General features: G+C 40.1%; 1 protein-coding gene across 2 annotated transcripts in view; it reads right to left on the bottom strand.

The window, feature by feature from the left end:
• MGAM (maltase-glucoamylase) overlaps nt 1-24,598 on the bottom strand; it is a 138,198-nt gene that overhangs the window by 70,576 nt on the left and 43,024 nt on the right. For both annotated transcript variants that reach the window (XM_060021020.1, XM_060021019.1), the window contains exons 2-3: nt 6,498-6,624; nt 4,312-4,406 (exon numbers count right to left, since the gene is read on the bottom strand). In XM_060021020.1, the coding sequence (XP_059877003.1) occupies nt 4,312-4,406; nt 6,498-6,624 (222 nt within the window). The remainder of the gene's footprint in view (nt 1-4,311; nt 4,407-6,497; nt 6,625-24,598) is intronic.

The raw sequence follows: 24,598 nt of genomic DNA, 5'->3' as shown, positions 1-24,598 counted from the left end.
ATCCACTGTATAATATTTCATAACTTATTAAAGGAAGTACACAATACAATCATTTAAATTAATCACCTATTCATGATAAAATTCTTAGCAAACTGGGAATATAAAGTAAGTTCCTTAGTTGGATAATGGGTAGATACCTAAAGCCTATAATATCCATCTCACTAACTCTGAAATGTTAGAAACATTCCTTTTAAAATCAGAAAAAAAGAGTAGGTGACCATGCCTATGTTGTTTTATAATTAAATATATATTGGAGGTCCTAACACTACAAGACTAATAAGACAAGAAAATAAAGAAAATTTGTAAAACTAAAAAGGATGAAGCCAAGTTATCATTATTTTCTGACATAATATTATGTAAGTAGAAATCCAAGAAAATTTACAGAAATAAATTTAAACTAAATAAGTTAATTATTATTATATTAGATCTTCTATTTTCTTCTTAAAGTCATAAGTTTTCTTTTTTGCCTTTAGGCTTTTAATCTTCCTGGTATTGTTCCTTGAGATATGATGTAATATAGGAATATATAAGCTTGACTCCATTAAAATATAAAATATCTGTTCATCAAGACAGCATAAAATAGGTGAACACAGCCTCATGACAGCAGAAGATACTTGCAGCATGTATAATAAAAATAAGAAGTAGAATCTAGAATAACACAAACAAGAAATGTGTACAAATCAGAGTGAGTTGAAAATAATTTACTGATAAGACTACACATGCCTTGGAATATGTGCATCATTAGGTCATTAGGAAGCAGCATATCTAAGATTAAAAAAAAATTCAGGACCTCAGCAACTGCAGCATTTATAAAAGACAGAAAGCAAAGTTGCAAGGACAAATGCAAACACGTGAAAAGGAAGTGTCCCAGGTGCAGTGAGAGTTGGCCTGAGTGAATCAGAATTAGCCATCTCCTGCCACTGGAGGGAATGGGACCACAGTGGACCTTGCTCATTCAGCCCTGCCAGCCATCCTGTCCTAGGTGCTGGCTCCTCTAACCCTGTATCCCTCCATCCTGTTCTTTCTGTACTGTCCAGTGTCTCTCCACAGCCTTTATGGGTCCTGTTTTAGACAGAGAATTCCCTCCTTTTACTGGGATAAGAAACAATGGAATTTACAACAAAGAATCATCTGAAGGGAAATTTATACTCTTAGTTCTTTAATCCCAGAGGAGAGGAATGATAAAATGATATAGCGATGGCCTCAGCAGTAAAACATTCTGCCTAGCCTAGTGTCATATTCATAATTTCTTCCCACTCCCCTCCTCCACATAGCCATATACTTTCCTTCAACAAACATATTATATACATATACACAACATTATCCATTGAATCAGCCTCTCAACAATACTTTAGATTAGCATATGGCACCCAGGATACTTAGAACACACAACAAAATACCTAAGAAATACCTTCTATGAAAATCCAGGTCACTGAAAGTGCTCCCAGAGTATTTCTCTCTGGCTGAACTAAAGAGGAGCAGGCCAGTGAATGAATGCAAAGGTCATAGATTAATTCACTTGGGTATAACATTTAGAAAAAAGGCAAAGGTTGTTTATTGAACTACAATCTTGATACCACAGTATTAAACAGCCTTATTATAAAAGCAAAGAAGCATTACTGAGGCAATAATGACATCTGAAGTTCACGTAGCCAACAACAAGATGGGCTGTTGCAGGAAAGTGGACAGACTGAGGATGCATTAGTCTTCCAGGTGGGCTTCTGAGCAAGTAGTTTCCTAGCACACTATGACAGGGGCAAGTAAATGGGTGCAGATCAACTTTCTGGAAACATCCTGTTTAGGTACAGCATATCTAGACCATGACTTCCCATTCCTATTGGCAAAGCAGCACATTAATGAATGGTCCTCTATCATCAAGCTCCAAACTACCTTATAGTCTTAAACATTATATGCCATCTGGCACCCATCCTGTATCTTGGCCATATGGGACCATTCAATATGTCATGTATGTGCCCCACAACTTCCTCTTCTGTCACTTTGTGTGCAGTCTCCTCTATCCTGAATTCACTTTCCATTCCTCTCATCTCTGTAAAAATCCTGCTTATCATTAATTCCAGACTGTCACCTTCTCCTTGATAATAATCTCTTCTGCTTTGTGATCCACACAGTATTTCATTTATATCGTATAAATTTTTGTTTTACATTCTAGTTATGTATTTACTTAGCTTATCTCCTCTACCTATTGAACCTATCATCTAAAATACCAAACTTTATGACATTTGGCCCCATACTGAAGTGCTTTTTTTTCTTTTCTATCTTCTTTTTCCTTTATTTCTGTCTTTTATTCTCTCTCTGCTTGGTTTCCCATTTTGTGATTTCGTTCAGCCCTAAGTGGCTGCTCCTAGCTGCTACGTAGCACATAAAAAGCCAACCTCCTCTACCCGAAATCCAAGGTCTTCCAAAATCTGAATCCACCTTTTCTGTTCAGACACATTTCTTCCTACTCCAAGCAGGCATGTCTCTTCATTAATCCAAGAGAAAGTTACATTCATTCAGTCAGGGTAAGACGCCAGATGAAGGGGATTGAATGCTGCAATAGTCTTGGTTTGATGAACTGCTCTAACTGGGAGTCCTTCCCACGTTGGCAGCCTTGCTGTCCAGGCTGATGCCCTTCTGTGCTCTCACTGCTGTGTCCTGTCCTGGGGATTTCCTGATCCTTGACTATTTACCATATTGGTGCTCTCTCTTGCCTTCAACATAGCCTCTGAGCTTCCTGACTAGTTTTGTCCAATCACTCTGCTCCTAACTACAGTTCCCAGGCATTTTCTCTACTCCAAGCTATTTATCTGGCTCTAGTTCTTTTTTTCTGCCTTAACTTCCAGCTTCCCCAAAACCCCAGTTTATCACTACGGTTGATTTCTCATCTGTTATTTCTTTGCCGTCTTGGTTCTCTCTGACTCAGCATCTATGCTATTTCAATCAATACCAAAGGCTCAAATTGTGTAACCATTCTCACTTTCCACAGTTCACATTCTGTGACTCTGTCCAAGTTATGGGCTGAATTGTGTCCCCAGAAAAGATATGTTGAAGTCCTAATACTCAGTACCTCAGAACTTGATCTTATTTGGAAATAGGATTGTTGCAGATGTGATTAGTTAAGGTGTGATCATACTGGAGTTGGGTGGGCCCTTAATCCAATGTGATCTGTGTCTTTATAAAAATGGGAAATTTGAACACAGACACACACAGAGAATGCTTTGTGAAGATGGAAGCAGAGAATGGAGTAATGTAGCTACAAGCCAAGAAACGCCAAGGATTGTGGCCGTCACCAGAAGCTAGGACAAAGGCATGGAACAGATTCTTCCTTAGAGCCCTCAAAAGGAACCAACCCTAATAACACCTTGATTTTGGACTTCTAGCCTCCAGAAGTATGAAAGAAAACAAAATGCAGAAATAAAATGTCTTTTGGTATTAGGACCTTTAGACAAACCAAAATAGTAACTCTCAAGAACATCACAGATTATTCCAGCCCGTGAACAATAGGATGGCTACAGAGATAATGTGAGAGTGCCACATGCCCAAGAATCGCATGCAGCAAGCATCCCTTCTGTGTCTGACACAAATCTGCCATTTCAGGTCAGTGGACTTCACTCAGAAGGCTGCATGTTGTCTTTCTTCACTCTCAACACGAGACATGACTGATATGGTGTGTGCAATGCATTTTATAATCATATATTCAGCTGGACTTCAGGTGATGGTCAGGAAACACTGCCCAAAAGTAAATGCCCAGATGCCTGCACTATCTTTAATCTGGTATTTATTACCTCTTCCTTCAAAACTTGGCTCTTGAAGCTTTATCCTTATTTGAAATACTGTTTTATACCTATGGATGATTTTTTATTGTAGATCCTAGATAATCTTTTAGAATTGTGTAAGGAAAAAAGAGAGAGAGAGGCCAAGAAACAGTCAGAAACAGAGTCAGAGAGAACTAGTAACCAAGTAGAGTTACCAGATAAAAGGCAAATATACTTTTAGTATAAGTAAGTCCCAAGTCTTACACGGGACATAATTACACTAAAAATTTATTCATTGTTTATCTGAAATTCAAATCTAAATGGACAGCATGTACTTTTATTTGCTGAATCTGTCAACACAAGGAAATTTTCTAGTTCTTCCTCTCCCAAGGCTGAGCTGTCATATAAGCATGAATACAGGATTTCTTTTCCTGAGCCACCAATAATTGCAATGCAAACAATAAACAACTCTGGGGGCTACAAACAGAAAAAAAGAAAACAAACCCTTATCCAATGGCATAAACTCTTAAATGAAAACAAGGTCTGTAAGTCAAACCTTTGTTGGTGACTGGTCAGGGATGCAGTTTATCCGTTCCAATTCATTTACCACTGGGCACTCGGCAGGACCAGGAGTGGTACTTTTCCCAGGATCTGGAGTAATCCCAAAAGCAAACATAAGATGACAGAATTAATATCACAGGCATTTGATACCCTCATAGTTCTCAACACCTCCAATTATATGGACTCCACTACTGATTGGGCTTCACTCTATGACCCTGAAATGTGCACATTCACTGTATAAAGCCTCATTTTGTTCTTGCTGACTGTATTTAACTCTACATATACCTGCACCATCCCCTTCTACCAGCAAGGCCCTCCCCTATGAGACAGTGCATGCAAGAGCAAGGAGTTGGACTCCAACATTAGATTGGAAGCTCACCAAAGTGGGAACTAAATCTACCTTCTCTACTCCAGGGGTTGGTAAACTATGTCCTGTGGACCAAATCAGGTCACAGCCTGATTTGTAAATAAAATATTGCTGTCACACAGCCACACCCAGATTTTTTATGTATTGTCTCTAGCTGCTTTTGTTATTATAGGCAGAATTAGGTAGTTAGGACAGAGACCGTATGGGCCACAAAATCTGAAGTACTAAGTATATGGCCCTTTACAGAGATGTCTGTACATTCTGCTTTGGTCCTGTACTTCCACCCAGGCAGCTGGTTCACGAAACGTTTGCACACAGATCACGTGCAGTATATGTTGTTCTCTTGAATGTTACCCTAATCATAGTAACCTCAATTCTCCTTGCTCAGTCAACAGGCAATCCCTTGACAAGGAACACTTCTGAGTGATGGTATTCTTATACAAATGTAAAACCTCATAGGACAAAAAATGTAAAGGGAGGCCACCAAACTAGAAACTGGCAGCTAGAATCTATGCCAGCTGATTGATGGATTCAGACTTAAAAATCAGTTAGATAGGGTTTCCCTGGTGGCACAGTCATTAAGAATCTGCCTGCCAATGCAGGGACACAGGTTCGAGCCCTGGTCCGGGAAGATCCCACATGCCGTGGAACAACTAAGCCCATGCACCACAACTATTGAGCCTGTGCTCTAGAGCCCACGAGCCACAACTACTGAGCTCGTGTGCCACAACTACTGAAGCCCGCACACCTAGAGCCCATGCTCCACAACAAGAGAAGCCACCGCAATGAGAAGGCCACGCACCACAACAAAGAGTAGCCCCTGCTTGCCACAACTAGAGAAAGCCCGCACACAGCAATGAAGACCCAACACAGCCAAAAATAATAAATAAATTATTTTTTTTTTAAGTCAGTAAAATAAAGAAGGCACATTTATTGCATTCTAACATAAGGATGTTAGATTTCTTTAGGGCACTCTACAATAAGCTAATAACAATATTAAGACAAAACAATGAGGCTTCTAATAAGTTTTCTTTTCACTAAGGTTTCCAATTCAAATGTGGTGGAGTAATAGAACTTTATATTTGTGCCAGTTTCCGCATAAGGGTTTTAGTTTCATCTTCAGGATCATAGAATTTTAAGAACTGAACAACCTTTGAGATTATTTAATCTAACTTCCCACAGAAGTAGAAGTGGTGTGACTGAAAATGAGGTAGGGGGAGGGGGCAAAGGTTTTCCTCTGGCAACACACTAGCCCCTCGTCACGTGCCCCACCTAGGAAGCTGCTCCTAGCTGAAGCCCAGATAAGAAATCATGGATAACTCAGCACAATCCAGCCCTTCTGTTAAAATAAAACAGTTCAATAAACTTTTAATAAAAAAAAACTCTGGTAGCTGTTATTTTTTTAAAGAAACAAACCTGGGCTGAAGGTACTTTAATTGATTATATACTTATTTGACTATATTTCATATAAGGGTATTGTTGATTACTATTGTTAACAAAATTACAATTATTCAATGAAATTCAGCAAATATATTTCAAGTGCCAATTGCGGAATCCTGCGCTGTGCTAAATTGGGAAATGAAAGTGTCAGAGTTAGGCCTACAATGAATACCTATTGTGCTGTCACAGTTTGAGTCAGGTTGTCCCCAACACACACATATAATACACACACACACACACACACACACACACACACACACACACACACACGTTCACACCAGTGAATATGAAAGCATCACTTCCCTGCCATTTCTGAGGTGTTTGCTCTGATAAGAGCAATATATGGAGGGGGCAACACCAGAGTTCCTTGTTACCTTCTGATTCCAAAGAATCTCTGGCTGAAAGCACAAAGAGAGGAACAGTGATGATAAACACCACAAGCAGAAGAATACTGAGCATAAGCTCCAAAGTAGTGAACTTTTTCAACTTCTTTCTTGCCATCTACAAAGAAAGAGAAAACAATTTTAGATTTGAGTTTTATTTAACACGTGGTTAGCAAACTTTTTTAACTTGAGAAAAGCTCAAATGTATACATAAGAGGAATGAATGACATAATAAACGCCCAGGTACCCATCAACTAGATTAAAAAATTATCAAGTGGCAAATCTCATTCTGTCTTTTTTTTTTAAAGGTAATATAAAAACTTTTATTTTTCTTATGTCTATTCTTATTCATGTGTCTCCTTAACCTTGGGTTATTTTGAAGCAAATCTCAGATTTCATATCTTTTATTCTGAAAATATTTAAGCATATTTTTTAAAAAATAAGAAATTTCACAAAAGCCAAGCAAAATATTGTTATCACACTTAAAACATTTTTAAAATAATTCTTTAATCATCAAATTAAAGAACTATTTTAAAAAAATTTCCCTCATTGTCTGATAAGCATTTTATAGTTTGTTTGTTCTACTCTCATAAGGATACAAGTAAGATCTATATATGACTAACTGATTTGTGTCTGTTAAGTCTTTTTTAACCAGTAAGGTTTGTTCTGTAGATCTGCCCACAATCTGGATTTTGTTGATTGCATCTCCATGCATGCCAACATGTTTCTCTATCCTTGTATTTCCTATAAATTATTAGATCTAGAGTTTTGACAGACACAGGTTGAATGGTGCATAGATGGTACAACATCTTCCAGCAAGAGATACATAAAATCTAGCAGTCTCCTTTTTTTACAAAAATGTTCACAGCCATTGGCGAGCATTTCTTCGATCCATTATTTCATTAGGAGTTGTGATGCAGTGACACTGTAATTTTATCATTCTTTGTTCACTTATTAAATGAAATATTCCTATAGAAAGAAATTTCCCCTCATCTATCATTTGTTTCATAAAGTTACAGTTTGTATAGGATAGGAAAGGCAGGATAAATGTTTGAGTCTTTATTTACTGGTTTTCAAAATGAGGAATAATAAGGAGTAGTTTCCCTAGCATCCTCCAAAGGGGATCAATGAGATTTTTTGGTCCAATATCTTTATGAACTCATAGATTTAAATACATTTCATCTGTATTAACCCATTGATGTTATTATTGTTAACGCTCATATTGTCCCATCTCTACCCATTGACAGTCTCTTCAAGGTGATTCTTGGTACACTTTGGTACTTTCCCTGCTTGCTGGTTTAACATGATAACCTAGGCTCCTTTTGTACATTTCCTGCCCCTCGTCTCAAATCAAACATTTCTAAGGAGTCCTGGCTCCTTTCAGTGGCAACAGTATTTAGAAACTATAATCTGGATGGAGTCTGTGAAATTTAACCTAGAATTCCAGAACTGAAGGGCCCTTATGGATCATCTTGACCAGTGCTGCCTTTGGAGCCCCAAGGGGTCCTTGAGGATTTTTAATTTCAAAAAAAATACAGAAATTACACATTTATCTATGTTAGACTCATTATGAACCCTAGCTAGGGATTAGAATATTTTGTCAGGAAGTTTAAATCAGACACTCGGCACTTGCCCCTGCCCCACTCCTACTGAATCAGAATCTCTGGGGTTAAGACCTGGATATCCGATTTTTTAAAACCTCCACAGATGATTCTGATATGCAATCATTTTTCAAAAGCAGTGAATCCATCTATTATAGGTTCGCTGTTGGCTCCCTGCCGAACAAACTATAGTATCTCTGCAATGCACTAGGAATCCTGTGTGCTCTTCAAGTATGTAGAACACTGAGATTGAACACATGAAGCTCATCTTGTTGGGATACTAAATTTAGAGTACTTTAAGCCAAAATTTGTCTTTGAAGTAAAGATTCATGAAGTTCAAAACCTAAAAACATTATCCTTTATATTCAAAGATCCACCATAAATTGGGCTTTGAAGTATCTTCTTATTCGTGAGGAGGATTCGGCAAAGTCATCCACATTTACTCTTTCCAGGCTATGGGAGGTTACAGGGAAACCCAGAGAGCCCAGAGACCAACTCAGCTGCACAGAGGGATGAATATTGATATCATTTGTCCAGATACGGAGCATAGCAACATAGCACGTGTCTGAGCGAAGAAATAAAATACCACGTTCCTAAGGGTGAGTATTGTGATCAACACAGAAACAGTACTTGAGGAGAGAAAAACCGGACAGCTATTAAAGCAGGGACCACTGGGCCCATCAGTGTCACCCGGGCCTCTGTGCAGACTCCCTTAGTCTTTGACCAGGAAGGCACAGACCACCATGCACAAACTCAAATGGGGGTTATGCCTCACATGAAGTCCTTTCTAGAAATCTTCCCCAGTGCTTCCATCCTTGGACTTGGTCCTTTGTTTGGATCAATTCTGATTCTGGACTGAGCTGTGGCTCTACCCTCCATGGGCAGCAAGTAAATAAACCCCCATCACTCCCTTCACATCCTTCCCCTGGATGGCCCAGATATGACTTCATGTACCTCCTTCCTCTGACCCCACTACTGTCCTTCTTTAGAAGGACCTCACTGTCTCTTAGGGGAGGGCACACCGTCTTTTACGTTTTGAACAAGAATGTGGACACAGATATAGCACTTCTCCAAAAGCATGAGAAACTATGTAGAGCCGTACTTTAATGCAGAAATGCACTGCTCAATAGGGAGTGAAACCTACAGCTAGTCACAATCAATACACAAACCAGAGGGAGGGAGAAATATCTTGTCAAAAGAAGAAGTAAACAAATCCATTGTCAAGTTGAGTGGTGTGACTGGAATGATTCCTAAAATGAGTTTCCTTGACCTAACTAGCTTCTTGTATTTCCTCAAGTTATGAAAAATTGTACATTAGCCGTATCTAGAATCAGACATACTGAAAAGTGTAAAGAGAAAGAAGAGAGAGAAGAGAGTGGAAGGAGCAGAATTATCTACACTAATGGGCCACTGGTTTTGCGGCCTCACAAGTTTAAAATGGTTTCCATTGCTTATGAGACTAAATGGCGTGTCATCTATTACCATCTGACTCTTAATAATCATTATCACTAAGTTTCTGGTCTTCTATGTGCCAGGTATTTTCCAAGCTTGATTAGATATCTGTATAACCCTGAAAGGCAGATGTTTTATAAACGAGAAAACAGAGGTCAAAACGGTATAAAACTTGTCAGCAACCACAGACAAATGGTGGAGCTGAAATCCACTACCAGTCTGCGCTCCAGGGACCGGCTTCTCGGAACACACACTCCCCGACAGCACCTTATCCACTCATCAGGTCAAACAACATCTCCTCCAGGACTTCAGATTAATAACCCTCCCTCTCTCGCTCCCAAGCACTCTATCTAGATTTATAACCCTGAGGAGAATCTGTTCTCCCTACTAACTTTGAAGCTACGAGAGGAAAGTGAGTACGAGTTTCTTAGCCCTCCCCAAGTCATCTCTCTCGGCTTGAGAGCCTCAGATACCAATCCCCTTGGCTCTGGGGTAGCTGAGTGGAGCCAGGGCAGAGTCCAGGGACATTCTCCTGCTGGCAGTTGCCGCCCCGGGAAATCCAGATGCCTTTCAATTAGCCTAGTGATGCCACCTTCCTTTTTTTTAAATCACTGTATCATTTTTTAAATTTTTATTTTATATTGGGAGTATAGCTGATTGACAATGTTGTGTTAGTTTCAGGTATACAGCATAGTGATTCAGTTATACATAGACATATATCTTTTCTTTTTTCAAGTTCTTTTCCCATTTAGGTTATTACAAACCTGTGCTATAGAGTATGTCCTTATGGCTTATCTATTTTAAACAGAGCAGTGTGTTTATGTCCATCCCAATCTCCCAATCTATCCCACCACCACCCCCGCCCCAGTAACCATAAGTTCATTCTCTAAGTCTGTTATCACTGTATCTTTTTCTTAATAATTGTTTTTTTTTTTCCTTTTCCTTGTGCTCTGTGATGTGGACAGGGCTGGCAAGAACTCCACCATGCCTCAGTGCACGCTACCTGGCAGGTGCTCTAAGTGAGTATTTGCTGACTGGGGAGCAAGACTGAGTGGAAACACCACCACAGGATCCTTTGGCCATGCGTGCACTGCAGGGTCCTCGTTCCTGTTTCCCAAGAGGAAAGGTGGGGAAGGAATGGGGAACAGTGTGCCTTCATCCCAGGAACCTCACCGGTAATCATAGGGGCACTAGGGAAAGGGAAAGAAAGAATGAAATTTGGATTTAAAAGATAATATAAGCTAGAGGGCAGTTATTCATTTTACAAAAGGATCCAAGTCAAGCTTTCTTTAAATCAATCTCTGAAGTGTGAAGGAGTGGTACATCAATATCTCCAGGGAGATTTTTTTTAAGAATATACAGCTACTTCCCTCTCCATCTGACCTGTGTAACGATTGCTCATAACCAGTAATAGCCTTCATGTGAGTTGTAACATACAAAGAAATAGCTGAAAACCATCTCTTTATAAATGAATAGTTTATATTCTTCACCAGAATATATCCTAGTAAATGCACTTTCTGGAAAACAACACCCTTCACAGCCCCTTCTTAAGCCCAGCCACAGCTGAACACAGCCCCACATCCCTGTCCTGCTCTCTGTACCCTCCTACTCCCAGCTCAGAACTGCCCCCAACTCCACTGCAGACCCCCTTTCCCAGGCTGATTATGAGCTGAGCTGTTCTCTGCTCTGAATCCCCAGCACAATGGTTCTGTCTGCTTTTCTTCATCCATATTGTTACAGACTCACTTCATTTAGTACATCTTTATTAGAATGTCAAGGGAAGTCTGGAAAGGAAAAAAGGTAAAATCCTGTGATCAGTCTACCATCTGGAACCCTTCTATGTAGGTTTTAAAAGTTCCCTAGATCACTTTGATATTCACTTCCCCTCCACTCCTGTTTGAGAATCACTTGGGAAACCTTGAGTTCAGTGGATTTAATAACAGTGAATGACATTATCCTATGAGGGGGAGGGGGAACAGCAGGTGCAAATTAAGGACAGCGCAATAAGGGACAAAAATGAAGTAGGAGACAGTAATAAAGAAAAATGAAATACATTTGGAGGGAGTCATGGGGGATGGGTGGCTCCTTGAAAGTTTTCAACCCCATTAAAGCACCCCTCCCAACTCTTCCAGTATCTCCAGTATATCAATGCGCCCTCTCTAACCTCAGCTCATTTGTGACCAAGCATAAGTTTTCCTAAGGCTTTTCCCCCAAAGGTATGTCTACTTTCTTAGGTTTACAACACCCCTTTTCTTTTTCAAATTGTAAGCTCTTAGGGTGTGAGAATTATGCCTGCTTCTTCCTCTTTATTTCCTTCCTAAATACCCACAAGCAGAATCTACAGAATCAATACTTACTGACCAGTAACATTTTATCCCTTGACTGAATATTTACAAAATATCCTGAATACTTCCTAATTTAGTACACCAAGAAGGCACTTTAGAGGGTATAATAATGGCACCTGCCTTAAGTGGACTTAAATTCCAATACCACTATTTCCTCCTACCCAGTAAAGGCAATGTACGGTAGAAAGGAGAAGAGAAGGGATGTGCTCTTTCTTGAAAATCAGAAGACCTTAATTTTATTCCTCATTCTGAAAATAACTAGCCAGGTGACCTTAAGAAATTTACTTAAGCTTTCTGGTTCTCTGTTTTCTCACTTACAAATTAAAGAGGTTGAACGAGAAGATCTACAAAATTCACACCAGCTTTGATATGTCATGTTTGAGTGAGTCACCCAAATTGCTTGCTACTTCACTCTTCTCTTCCACAGAAGGTCCCTGTGCTAAACACATCGTTGGCATTTTCCTTCTTCATTATGTGCCCAAGTTCTCTTTCTCAGTGTGAGAGCATGCTAAGCACAGCTTGAGAAGACCTGAGCTTGCTTTTTAGCCCTACTATTTCTTGCTGTGGTCGCCAAGGAATTTATTTAACACTCTTGAATCTCAGTTTTCTGATGTGTAAAAATGGAACTAAGAATATCTATTACTATCTACCATCATCTTCTTATTGTGAGAATCAAATAAAAACATCTTAAATCATAAAGCATTACATATCCTTATTTATTACTTACCATAGAGAAAATACTCTTGGGTACGAAACAGCATGTTCCTAAGAACCGTGTCAATCCCTCTCTCCATGAGGGTGGCACTCCACCTTACTCAGTGCTTTGTAAAGTGGAAGATGCACGTTCCTGGCAGCTGTCCTTATGAACTTGTTCTGATATGAACTCCTATCTGCTAAGTGCTTTACGGCCCCATGTGTCAGCTGACTCACGTGGTACCTGAGACACAGGTGCAGAAATCTAGGAAGCAGCAGCAGGAGCTATGAGCAGCAATCTTGCCCATTCAAAGTCCGATTCTCCACCAGCCCACTCACGGCTCCTCTCCCAGGCTGCCTTGTAAATCACACTATTTTTACTCTCAAAGCACATCCCTTCTCTTCTTCCCTGAAGTCTTCATTCAAAACTCCCCAGCTTGCGAATCTTAAATCCTCAGCTCAATTTAGTTGTTTGATATTTTCTTGCAGCCTCACTGTCCCCCCAATCAATGTGTCCTCACACAACCTCCAGATGGTCCTCAGGCAGAAGAAAACTTTTTCATACACTGATGAGAAATCTCTATTTGTCACCGTAATACCCTCTTAACATGCAAAAGGAAATCGGGCTGTACCCTTCTCTACAACAAGGATTGCCTTGGTTTTTCTAAAGTAAATGACCCAGCTCTAATCTTTCATACCTGTCCTGTCCCCAGTACATCACATTCCCAAAGGCTTTATAAGAGATTCCATAATACTAATCTTGCATGTAAAACTCCATAAATATTAATAGCCTTCCATGCCTGATTTAATTAAATTAACTAGTGAGATCAAGAGCAATCTCATGTTCACTGGCAAGGAGCAGAGTTATCAGAATGCCTATGGAAGTGACCATGTCTCCTTCTCTTTGGTGGTTGCTGACAGCTGTGAAATAGGAGACTGTTCTTCATACTAATATTTAAATTTTTCCCAAATGGTTATTAACATACTGTGTTACACGCTATAAAGAGAAAGTCACCCACCATTTACCAGTCAAACTGTAAACGCTATATGCTCAATAAAGATTTGGCAAAAGCTACTCAAGTTATTTACATCCATAATCTGGATGTCCATTTATAGAAATTTAGCCCATAAATAGACTTGCAGCTTCAGAGGTCAGATCCCAGGGAGAGGACCAGGGTTGGCTGCATGAACACAGCCTGAAGGGGGCTAGTGCACCACAGCTAGCCGGGAGGGAGTCCAGGAAAAAGTCTGGACCTGCCGAAGAGGCAAGAGACCATTGTTTCGGGGTGCGCGAGGAGAGGGGATTCAGAGCACCGCCTAAACGAGCCCCAGAGATGGGCATGAGCCGTGGCTATCAGCGTGGACACCAGAGATGGGCATGAAAGGCTAAGGCTACTGCTGCAGCCACCAAGAAGCCTGTGTGCAAGCACAGGTCACTATCCACACCGCCCCTCCCAAGAGCCTGTGCAGCCCACCACTGCCAGAGTCCCATGATCCAGGGACAACATACCCGGGAGAACACACGGTGCGCCTCAGGCTGGTGCAACATCACACCGGCCTCCGCCGCCGCAAGCTCGTTTGGCATTCCGTACCCCTCCCTCCCCCCGGCCTGAGTGAGCCAGAGCCCCCTAATCAGCTGCTCCTTTAACCCCCTCCTGTCTGGGAAAAGAACTGTTGCCCTCCGGCGACCTACATGCAGAGGCGGGTCCAAATCCAAAGCTGAACCTCAGGAGCTGTGTGAACAAAGAAGAGAAAGGGAAATCTCTCCCAGCAGCCTCAGCAGCAGCGGATTAAATCTCCACAATCAACTTGATGTATCCTGCATCTGTGGAATACCTGAATAGACAATGAAACATCCCAAAATCGAGGTGATGGACTTTGAGAGCAACTGTAGACTTGGGGTTTGCTTTCTGAATGCAATTTGTTTCTGGTTTTATGTCTATCTTAGTTTAGCATTTAGAGCTTATTATCATTGGTAGATTTGTCTATTAATTTGGTTGCTCTCTTCCTTTTTTCTTTTAATATATATATATATTTTTTCCTTTTTCTCTTTCTGTGAGTGTGTATGTGTATGCTTCTTTGTGTGATTTTGTCTGAATAGCTTTGCTTTTACCGCTTGTCCTAGGGTTCTGTCTGTCCATTTTTGCTTTTTTTTAATAGGATTTAGCACTTATTATCATCGGTGGATTTGTTTATTGGTTTGGTTGCTCTCTTCTTTCTTTTTTTTAATTACTTTTTTATTTTAATAATATATTTTTTTATTTTAATAACTTTATTTTATTTATTTAATTTTTCTTTCTTTCTGGTTTTTTTTCTCCCTTTTCTTCTGAGCCATGTGGCTGACAAGGTCTTGGTGCTCCGGCCGGGTGTCAGGCCTGAGCCTCTCAGGTGAGAGAACCCAGTTCAAGACATTGTTCCACAACAGACCTCCTGGACCCATGTAATATCAATCAGCGAGAGCTCTCCCAGAGATCTCTGTCTCAACACTAAGACCCAGATCCACTCAACAACTAGTAAGCTCCAGTGCTGGATACTCCATGCCAAAAACCTAGCAACAGAGGAACAAAACACTACCCATTAACAGAGAGGCTGACTAAATCATAATAAGTTCACAAACACCCCAAAACACACCACTGGACATGGTTCTGCCCACCAGAAAGACAAGATCCAGCCTCATCCACCAGAACACAGGGACCAGTCCCCTCCACCAGGAAGCCTACACAACTCACAGAACCAACCTTACCCACTGGAGGCAGACACCAAAAACAACGGGAACTACAAACCTGCAGCCTGCGAAAAGGAGACCCCAAACACAGTATGTTAAGCAAAATGAGAAGACAGAGAAATACAAAGCAGATGAAGGAGCAAGGTAAAAACCCATCAGAACAAACAAATGAAGAGGAAATAGGCAGTCTACCTGAAAAAGAATTCAGAGTAATGAGGGTAAAGATGATCCAAAATCTTGAGAACAGAATGGAGAAAATAAAAGAAACGTTTAACAAGGACCTAGAAGAACTAAAGAGCAAGCAAACAATGACGAACAACACAATAAATGAAATGAAAAATACTCTGGAAGGAATCAATAGCAGAATAACTGAGGCAGAAGAACGGATAAATGACCTGGAAGATAAAATAGTGGAAATAACTACCACAGAGCAGAACAAAGAAAACAGAAAGAAAAGAATTGAGAACAGTCTCAGAGACCTCTGGGACAACATTAAACGCACTAACATTCGAATTATAGGGGTCCCAGAAGAAGAAGAGAAAAAGAAAGGGACTGAGAAAATATTTTAAGAGATTATAGTTGAAAACTTCCCTAATATGGGAAAGGAAATAGTCAATTAAGTCCAGGAAGCGCAAAAAGTCCCATACAGGATAAATCCAAGAAGAAACACGTGAAGACACATATTAATCAAACTACCAAAAATTAAATACAAAGAAAAAATATTAAAAGCAGCAAGGAAAAAGCAACAAATAACATATAAGGGAATTCCCATAAGGTTAACAGCTGATCTTTCAGCAGAAACTCAGCAAGCCAGAAGGGTGGGGCAGGACATAGTTAAAGCGATGAAAGGGAAAAAACTGCAACCAAGATTATTCTATCCAGCAAGGATCTCATTCAGATTTGATGCACAAATTAAAAACTTTACAGACAAGCAAAAGCTAAGAGAATTCAGCACCACCAAACCAGCTTTACAACAAACGCTAAACGAACTTCTCTAGGCAGGAAACACAAGAGAAGGAAAAGACCTACAATAACAAACCCAAAGCAATTAAGAAAATGGTAATAGGAACATACATATCAATAACTACCTTAAATGTAAATGGATTAAATGCTCCAACCAAAAGACATACTGGCTGAAAGATACAAAACCAAGACCCTATATATACTGTCTACAAGACACCCACTTCAGACCAAGGGACACATACAGACTGAAAGTGAGGGGATGGAAAAACATATTCCATGCAAATGGAAATCAAAAGAAAGCTGGAGTAGCAATTCGCGTATCAGACAAAATAGACTTTAAAATAAAGACTATTACAAGAGACAAAGGAGGACACTAAATAATGATCAAGAGATCAATCCAAGAAGAAGATATAACAATTGTAAATATTTATGCACCCAACATAGGAGCACCTCAATATATAAGGTAAATGCTAACAGCCCTAAGAGGGAAAATCAACAGTAACACAATAATAGTAGGGGACTTAAACACCCCACTTTCACCAATGCACAGATCATCCAAAATGAGAATAAATAAGGAAACACAAGCTTTAAATGATACATTAAACAAGAGGAACTTAATTGATATTTATAGGACATTCCAACCAAAAACAACAGAATACACTTTCTTCTCAAGTGCTCATGGAACATTCTCTAGGATAGATCATATCTTGGGTCACAAATCAAGCCTTAGAAAATTTAGGAAAATTGAAATCATGCCAAGTATCTTCTCTGACCACATCACTATAAGACTAGATACCAATTACAGGAAAAAATCCGTAAAAAAATACAAACACATGGAGGCTAAACAATACAGTACTAAATAACCAAGAGATCATTGAAGAAATCAAAAAATACCTAGAAACAAAGGACAATGAAAACACGACACCCAAAACCTATGGGCAGCAAAAGTAGTTCTAAGAGGGAAGTTTATAGCCATACAATCCTACCTCAAGAAACAAGAAACATCTCAAATAAACAAACAAATCTTACACCTAAAGCAATTAGAGAAAGAAGAACAAAAAAACCCCCAAAGTTAGCAGAAGGAAAGAAATCATAAAGATCGGATCAGAAGTAAATGAAAAAGAAATGAAGGAAACAATAGCAAAGATCAATAAAACTAAAAGCTGGTTCTTTGAGAAGATAAACAAAATGAATAAACCATTAGCCAGACTCATCAAGAAAAAAAGGGAGAAGACTCAAATAAATAGAATTAGAAATGAAAAAGGAGAAGTAACAACTGACAGTACAGAAATACAAAGGATCATGAGAGATTAGTACAAGCAACTATATGCCAATAAAATGACAACCTGGAAGAAATGGACAAATTCTTAAAAAAGCACAACCTTCTGAGACTGAACCAGGAAGAAATAGAAAATATAAACAGACCGATCACAAGTAATGAAATTGAAACTGTGATTAAAAATCTTCCAACATACAAAAGCTCAGGACCAGATGGCTTCACAGGTAAATTCTATCAAACATTTAGAAAAGAGCTAATGCTTACCCTTCTCCTATAGAGAACGGTATGGAGGTTCTTTAAAAAACTAAAACTAGAACTACCATACCACCCAGCAATCCCACTACTGGGCATATACCCTGAGAAAACCATAATTCAAAAAGAGTCATGTACCACAATGTTCATTGCAGTTTTATTTACAATAGCCAGGACATGGAAGCCACCTAAGTGTCCATCGACAGATGAATGGATAAAGAAGATGTGGCACATATAAACAATGGAATATTACTCATCCATAAAAAGAAACGAAATTGAGTTATTTGTAGTGAGGTGGATGGACCTAGAGTCTGCCATACAGAGTGAAGTAAGTCAGAAAGAGAAAAACAAATACTGTATGCTAACACATATATATGGAATCTAAAAAAAGAAAAAAAAAGCTTCTGAAGAACCTGGGGGCAGGACAGGAATAAAGACGCAGATGTAGAGAATGGACTTGAGGACACAGGGAGGGTGAAGGGTAAGCTGTGATGAAGTGAGAGAGTGGCATGGATACATATACACTACAAGATGTAAAATAGATAGCTAGTGAGAAGCAGCTGCATAGCACAGGGAGATCAGCTCGGTGCTTTGTGTCCACCTAGAGGGGTGGGAGGGAGACGCAAGAGGGATATATGTATGGGGATACATATATTCCTATACATATATGGGGATATATACATACTGATTCACTTTGTTATACAGCAGAAACTAACGTACCACTGTAAAGCAACTATACTCCAATAAAAATGTTAAAAAAAATACACTTGCATGTGTGGAAAGCAATGTATGTACAGATACAGGTTCTTCACTGTAACATGATATATAACAGCAAAAGATTGCGAATAGTGTAGATATCTATAGAGAGAGGATGGAGTAAATTATGAAATAAAATAAAACTTAATATTATTCAAAATCATGATATGGTGTTTTTTTTAAATAAAGATACACAAATTCTTCTATACTCTTCCCTTCAAGAGGTGGAGCCAAGCCCCCCATCCCTCACCCCATGAGAGTGGGCTGGACTTAGTAACTCACTTCTAACAAATAGAATACAGCAGAGCGGATGGTGTGTGATTCCCAAGCCTGGGACACAAAAGGCATTACATCTTCCTCCTTCCTCCTTCATCTTGGATCACTTCTTGGAGAAGCCAGCTGCCATGCCATAATGACGCTCAAGCAGACCTACAGAAAGGGCCAACAGCCAGCAAGGAACTGAGACCTCCTGCCAACAGCCATGTGAGTGAGGCATCTCAGAAGCAGATTCTCCAGCCCCAGTGAAGCCTTCACATGACAGCAGCCCTGGGCAGCATCCTGGCTGCAACCTCATGAGAGACCTTGAACCAGAAATACAAAGTATTCCTAACCCACAGGAACTGTGAGATAATACCTCACAGTATTCCTAACCCACAGGAACTGTGAGATAATAAATGTTCATTGCTTCAAGCTGTGAAATTTTGGGGTAATTTGTTATGCAGCAATAAATGATTAATATACATGGGTAAATATAACTTTTGAAAAAATATCACTTGCATTTTTAAAAATCTGTTTGCCTCCTATCAAAAGTCCTTTTGCATCATATTCAAATATGGCTACTGGCTCTATGGAACAACGATAATTACTTTCTAGCTATAGAAGAGAAACATTTCGTTAAACCTTAAGGAAAAAAAAAACCCTCATCAGCATCATCTGATTCACCTTACTTCCCAAATTATATGGATCTCAGTGGTGAAACCTATAATCTCAATTTGAAATGCAATTTAGAAAAAAATCAAGATCAAAGAAAAAATATTTTAAAAAACTGTTACTTGGCAGTCTGTCAACAATCTTTGGATATTCTATTTCATATGACAAACAAACTGTGCACTTTTAATAATAATCGCTACCAGTAATTGAGTAACGTTCTAAGAGGTTTACATAATCCATTGCATGTAATCTTTGTTATAACCCCCAGTGAGTTATTGCTACCATCTTCGCTTTCAGATGAGGAAGTTAAGCTTTAGCAGGGCCAAATGTCACACAGCTGATAATGAGTAAAGCCACAATTTGAATACCCGCCCTTTGGACCTCACAGCCAGAACTTGTAAGCACTACTCTGTATTCCATGTAATAATGCCCGCAGTGTACTCCAGCTTAGGCTTTTGGTGAGATTGTGCTTTCGTCAAATAGTACCTGGGTCATTAACCAAGTACTCAGAACGTGTGTGGCACTGGGCGAAGCACTTAGGTGCGTTATTTCATTTCGTCCCCATGACCACCCTCTAAGCTAAGACTGTATTATCCCCATTTGACAAATGAGCTAACTGAGCCTCAGAGACTCCAGATTGCCTGAGGTCCAGGCAGTCTGAATCCAAAGCCCACTTCCACATATGATGCAAGTACAGAAAACCTACACATTCGTGATGATAAAAGTTTTTAATTTAAGAGGATGGAGGATGCATGGGAGATGCCCGTGTCCTTCCAAAGACAACCTCCTGTTAGGAAGCTTACAGAAAGAAAAGGAAAGAATTCTGCAACATTTCAGTCTCCACAGCCCCTGGGGGGTTTCAAAGCGGTTTTTCTAAGCATCTGTTGTAGTAGTCAATTCACTTGAAGTTTACAACCCACAGGACTGTTTTAAATTCTCTGAGAGCCAGGAGAACGAGTTCCCCATGTTTATCAATCCTTTGTCTTTTTGCAGTTTATTTATTCACTCATCAATATTTATTAAGCTCCTACAATGTGCCAAGCACTCTTCCAGGAGCTGGTTATGCAACAACAAACAAAAACGTAAAAATTCTTGCCCTCATGGGACTTATATTCCTATGGGTAGGAAAAAAGCGACAAAAAAATAAATGAATATGCTGTGGAGAAAAATAAAGCTTGGGTGGGGGGAGAACGAGGAACGTGAATGAGGGTTGCAATTTTAATTAGGCTGCTTAGAGAAAATCTCACGGAAAAGCTGCAAATTATTACTGTACATAAGTCGTGCAGACTCCAACGGTAATTTTTTCCTTGAATTAAAATGGTTATACGAATAATTGCCAAAGTTCATTTTCCTCGTACTGTTATAATCATTTAGGCAAAGTAGATGGGTAAGCAGGTGGGGCCCAAACTACTGAGATGGCTATCTGAATCCATTAGGAAAAACTGGATAATCAACTTTCTTTTTTTTCTGAATTATAGCCATTAGCTGATTTCCACATGGCATTCTAAGCCTTTCTTTCAAAAATCCTTTGATAACACAAGGCAAGAGCTCTCGTGGAAAAGAGAGGGTTAGTTTTACAGAGGCTGAGAATAACTTGCATAGAGGACGCCAGCAAGTCATGGCTATTCCTCAAAACTCCTGGGCAAAATTTTCTGACTTCGTACATTGTCATCCAGATATTTAGAGAATGGGAAGGAAAAAAGGAGCTAACGATCTTTTTCTCCCTAGTCTGGTCACATCCAAAGTGCAAAGGTCTAAAAGCCAGCTTGACCCGACTTAGCTGTGTGGCCTTGGAAAAACTTGGGCCTCATTTTCCCCATCTGAACCCAAAGGGATTGTGTCTAGAAGACAGCTATGACCTACGGTGACCCCAGCAGCAGGGTGTGCAAAGGCTTATCTGCTCCATCACGTTCTGCAGTTTTGGAAATTTTTAGATGGAAAATTTCTTCTCCTAGGGCCATCTAGTCCTTAGTATTCCATGCTCAGGGAGCAGTTCATAGAGTAACGTTATTAGCCCATCAAAACTCTCATTTGTGAGGGATGCCGGATAATAAAAATCATTGGCATCTGCGGAAGCGTGAGTGAAACAGCGATGAGCTATCTTCAGTTGGGGGTACAGGACAGAAGGTCCTCCATATCATTTGGTCCTTCTCAGCACAGCAAACCAAAGATCCCTCCCTCTTCCTCCTACCTGCCCACCACACATACACACTGCTCCACACCGTGACAAAGAGCAATAGACAGTTTGGAGACCTGGAGGTCTCTTTAGCACCTGAAAGCTGCCATTCAGACCCTCTATCAGGAACCCATAGAAGCTTTTTGTAGTGAGACCTGTGGGACTGATCATGGTCTCCTGTTTCTCCAGTTGTAACTCTCCCTTCTCACCTCCACGGCCCATCAGAAAAGGAATGCCCACATGTGTTTAGCTAGACTCTCAACAACTAGTGAGGATACCACCCTCTCTTACTTTGTTTTACCAGAGAGGAGCCTGCAACAATCCATCACCTTCCCCCTTCCCCTAGGCACTTTCATTCCATTTTGACAGGAGCCAATTCAGAGCCGAGTCTTTCCCTTCAGAACCTCCTTCCAGACCCCACAGGAAATCACTACACACCAAAGAGTGCACACACCCCAATGCTTCACACACACACACACACACACACACACTTTTAGACTCTTCCCCATAATAATTCTTTACTTGATCAATAAAGGCACCAACGGCTTCCCTGATGGCGCAGTGGTTGAGAGTCCGCCTGCCGATGCAGGGGACATGGGTTCGTGCCCCGGTCCTGGAAGATCCCACGGGCCACGGAGCAGCTAGGCCCGTGAGCCATGGCCGCTGAGCCTGCACGTCTGGAGCCTCTGCTCCGCAACGGGAGAGGCCACAAGAGTGAGAGGCCCGCGTACCGCAAAAATAAATAAATAAATAAATAAATAAATAAATAATAAATAAAGGCACCAAACTCACAGGGATAGAAATATACAGATTTCTCAATTTCCTGACCGTGATGAGTTCTCTAAATACCACTTCTCAGTCACAGCTCCACATCCTTTTAGAGGAACATCCCCAAATGCCCTACTCTAACTTCCCAATTCCTTCCCCTCGCTTCCCCCACCTCATCTCAAGAATCAGAAAGAATTTCTACCAGTTACCTCACCCTGAATATTAAATCATTCATCACCACACAGACATGCACACACACATACATCCCAAGAAAAAAAGAGCTGAATTTTATTTACTATGTGTTTGTGTAATTTTGTGGTTTGTTGTTGATGGGTTTTTTTGTCTGTGTTTAACCAATTCACAAGGGCATCTGACTGAAAGAGATGAGCACAAGTCCAGGCACACTTGCACACATACATCTGTAGCCGTAAGAGAGCACACAGTTTAGGTACATACCTCATCACCCCCGCTGCTGCTCCCTTTCTCTGAAGGATGGGCTGGCAATCAAGGCAGAGCACAGTCCACAGAAAGCAGCCACAGCCCTGGTAACTGGTTGCTGTACTGATGTTAATGGAGTTCAAAAGCAAATGACGGCCCAGCTCTTTTGCAGGATCAGATTTGCTAGTTAATTAGCAATCAAGGTCTCCCTGAGGCAGTCATCCCTAAGACCTTGGGGCAAGAAGTAACCACCCTGACCCCTGGGGCACTGAATGTCTCTGCTGCAGTGAGGACGCTCCCTGTGCCTGGTAGCAGAACAAGACTGACACAAAGTGTAGATGATAAAGAGCAAAAAAACAATGATCCTGGTACCCCAGAAGAGCCCCATCTCTCCCAATGACCCCTAATCTCATCCACTGATCTGTGTTTGAAGGAAATAACTGAAAATGTTTTCAAAATAGTTTCTTCTTTTCCTGCCTCTAGGAGGCGTACCCTTAAGCTTTTTTGTGTTAAAGAGACCCTTTGGCCATCCGGTACCTCCTAGGGTACCTCTCTTGGAATTACACTTTTTTTAGAATTATATATATATATATATATTTTTTTTTTTTTTTTTTCGGTACGCGGGCCTCTCACTGTTGTGGCCTCTCCCGTTGCAGAGCACAGGCTCCAGACGCGCAGGCTCAGCGGCCATGGCTCAGGGGCGCAGCCGCTCCACGGAATGTGGGATCTTCCCGGACCGGGGCACGAACCCGTGTCCCCTGCATTGGCAGGCGGACTCTCAACCACTGCGCCACCAGGGAAGCCCTTAGAATTACATTTTTAAATGCATGAGACAAAATACAAAATAAGCATACAAAAGAAACCAATTTCGTTGAATTACAGTTACTACAATACTTTTTAAATTGTAGTAATGTATGTTGTATTAACTAACAAATCTAGCAGCTGGTCTAATAGCGACTGCAGTTTCAAAATAGTGTAAACAGTATTTAGAGATTATCTTCAACATATAAAAGTATCCGTGACCTCTCTTGGAATAAAAGTCTTAGGTACTGCTCACACTACTGTGATTTGTGGCCTAACTTTATATTTTGAAAGACATATTAAATGTCAGTATTTCAGCAAAGAAAAAAACATAAACACTTTCCCCTTCCAAGTTCACCTGCTCTCTGAATTAAATGCACAAACCCCAGGTTAAGAACTCCAGTCTATTGCTAGGCAGACCCTCCCTCAAAGTAGGGCAGTGTCCTTGCCTGGGTGCCACTCCAAGTGATGTCAGTAATCCATGAACCCATTATTGCCAGTCCCAAGGAAATAAATACCAAAACTGAGGATAAATATTTAGAAGCTTCTATTGCCACTTGTCATGGTAACTTATGTCCATTGACCCTAATAATTAAAAACTGGAGTTTGTGTATATATATATGTTTTTCAATTTTCTTTTTCTAGTAATTTATTTTTATTTTAAATTTACAAAAGTCTCAGTCTGTGACATAATGGAAATTTTTGTTTTTACAAAAACCAGATTTTTTACCACAGATCATTTTAAAAGCTCTGCTCAACTACTGTTATTCCTGGTCATTTGCTTTTATGGATCAGTGAAAATTCAAGAAAAACTTAGGCCAAGGGACCTAAATTTATAATCTGTGTATCACTGAGAAAAACTAAACAAATAACTAAATAAATAATGATCTATTATCATTATTTCATTGTGGAC

The sequence above is a fragment of the Delphinus delphis genome, chromosome 9 (assembly GCF_949987515.2).
Source record: "Delphinus delphis chromosome 9, mDelDel1.2, whole genome shotgun sequence".
In the NCBI taxonomy this organism is placed as follows: domain Eukaryota; kingdom Metazoa; phylum Chordata; class Mammalia; order Artiodactyla; family Delphinidae; genus Delphinus; species Delphinus delphis.
Note: the sequence above shows the minus strand (reverse complement) of the source record. Positions and strands in the feature narration are given on the sequence as shown.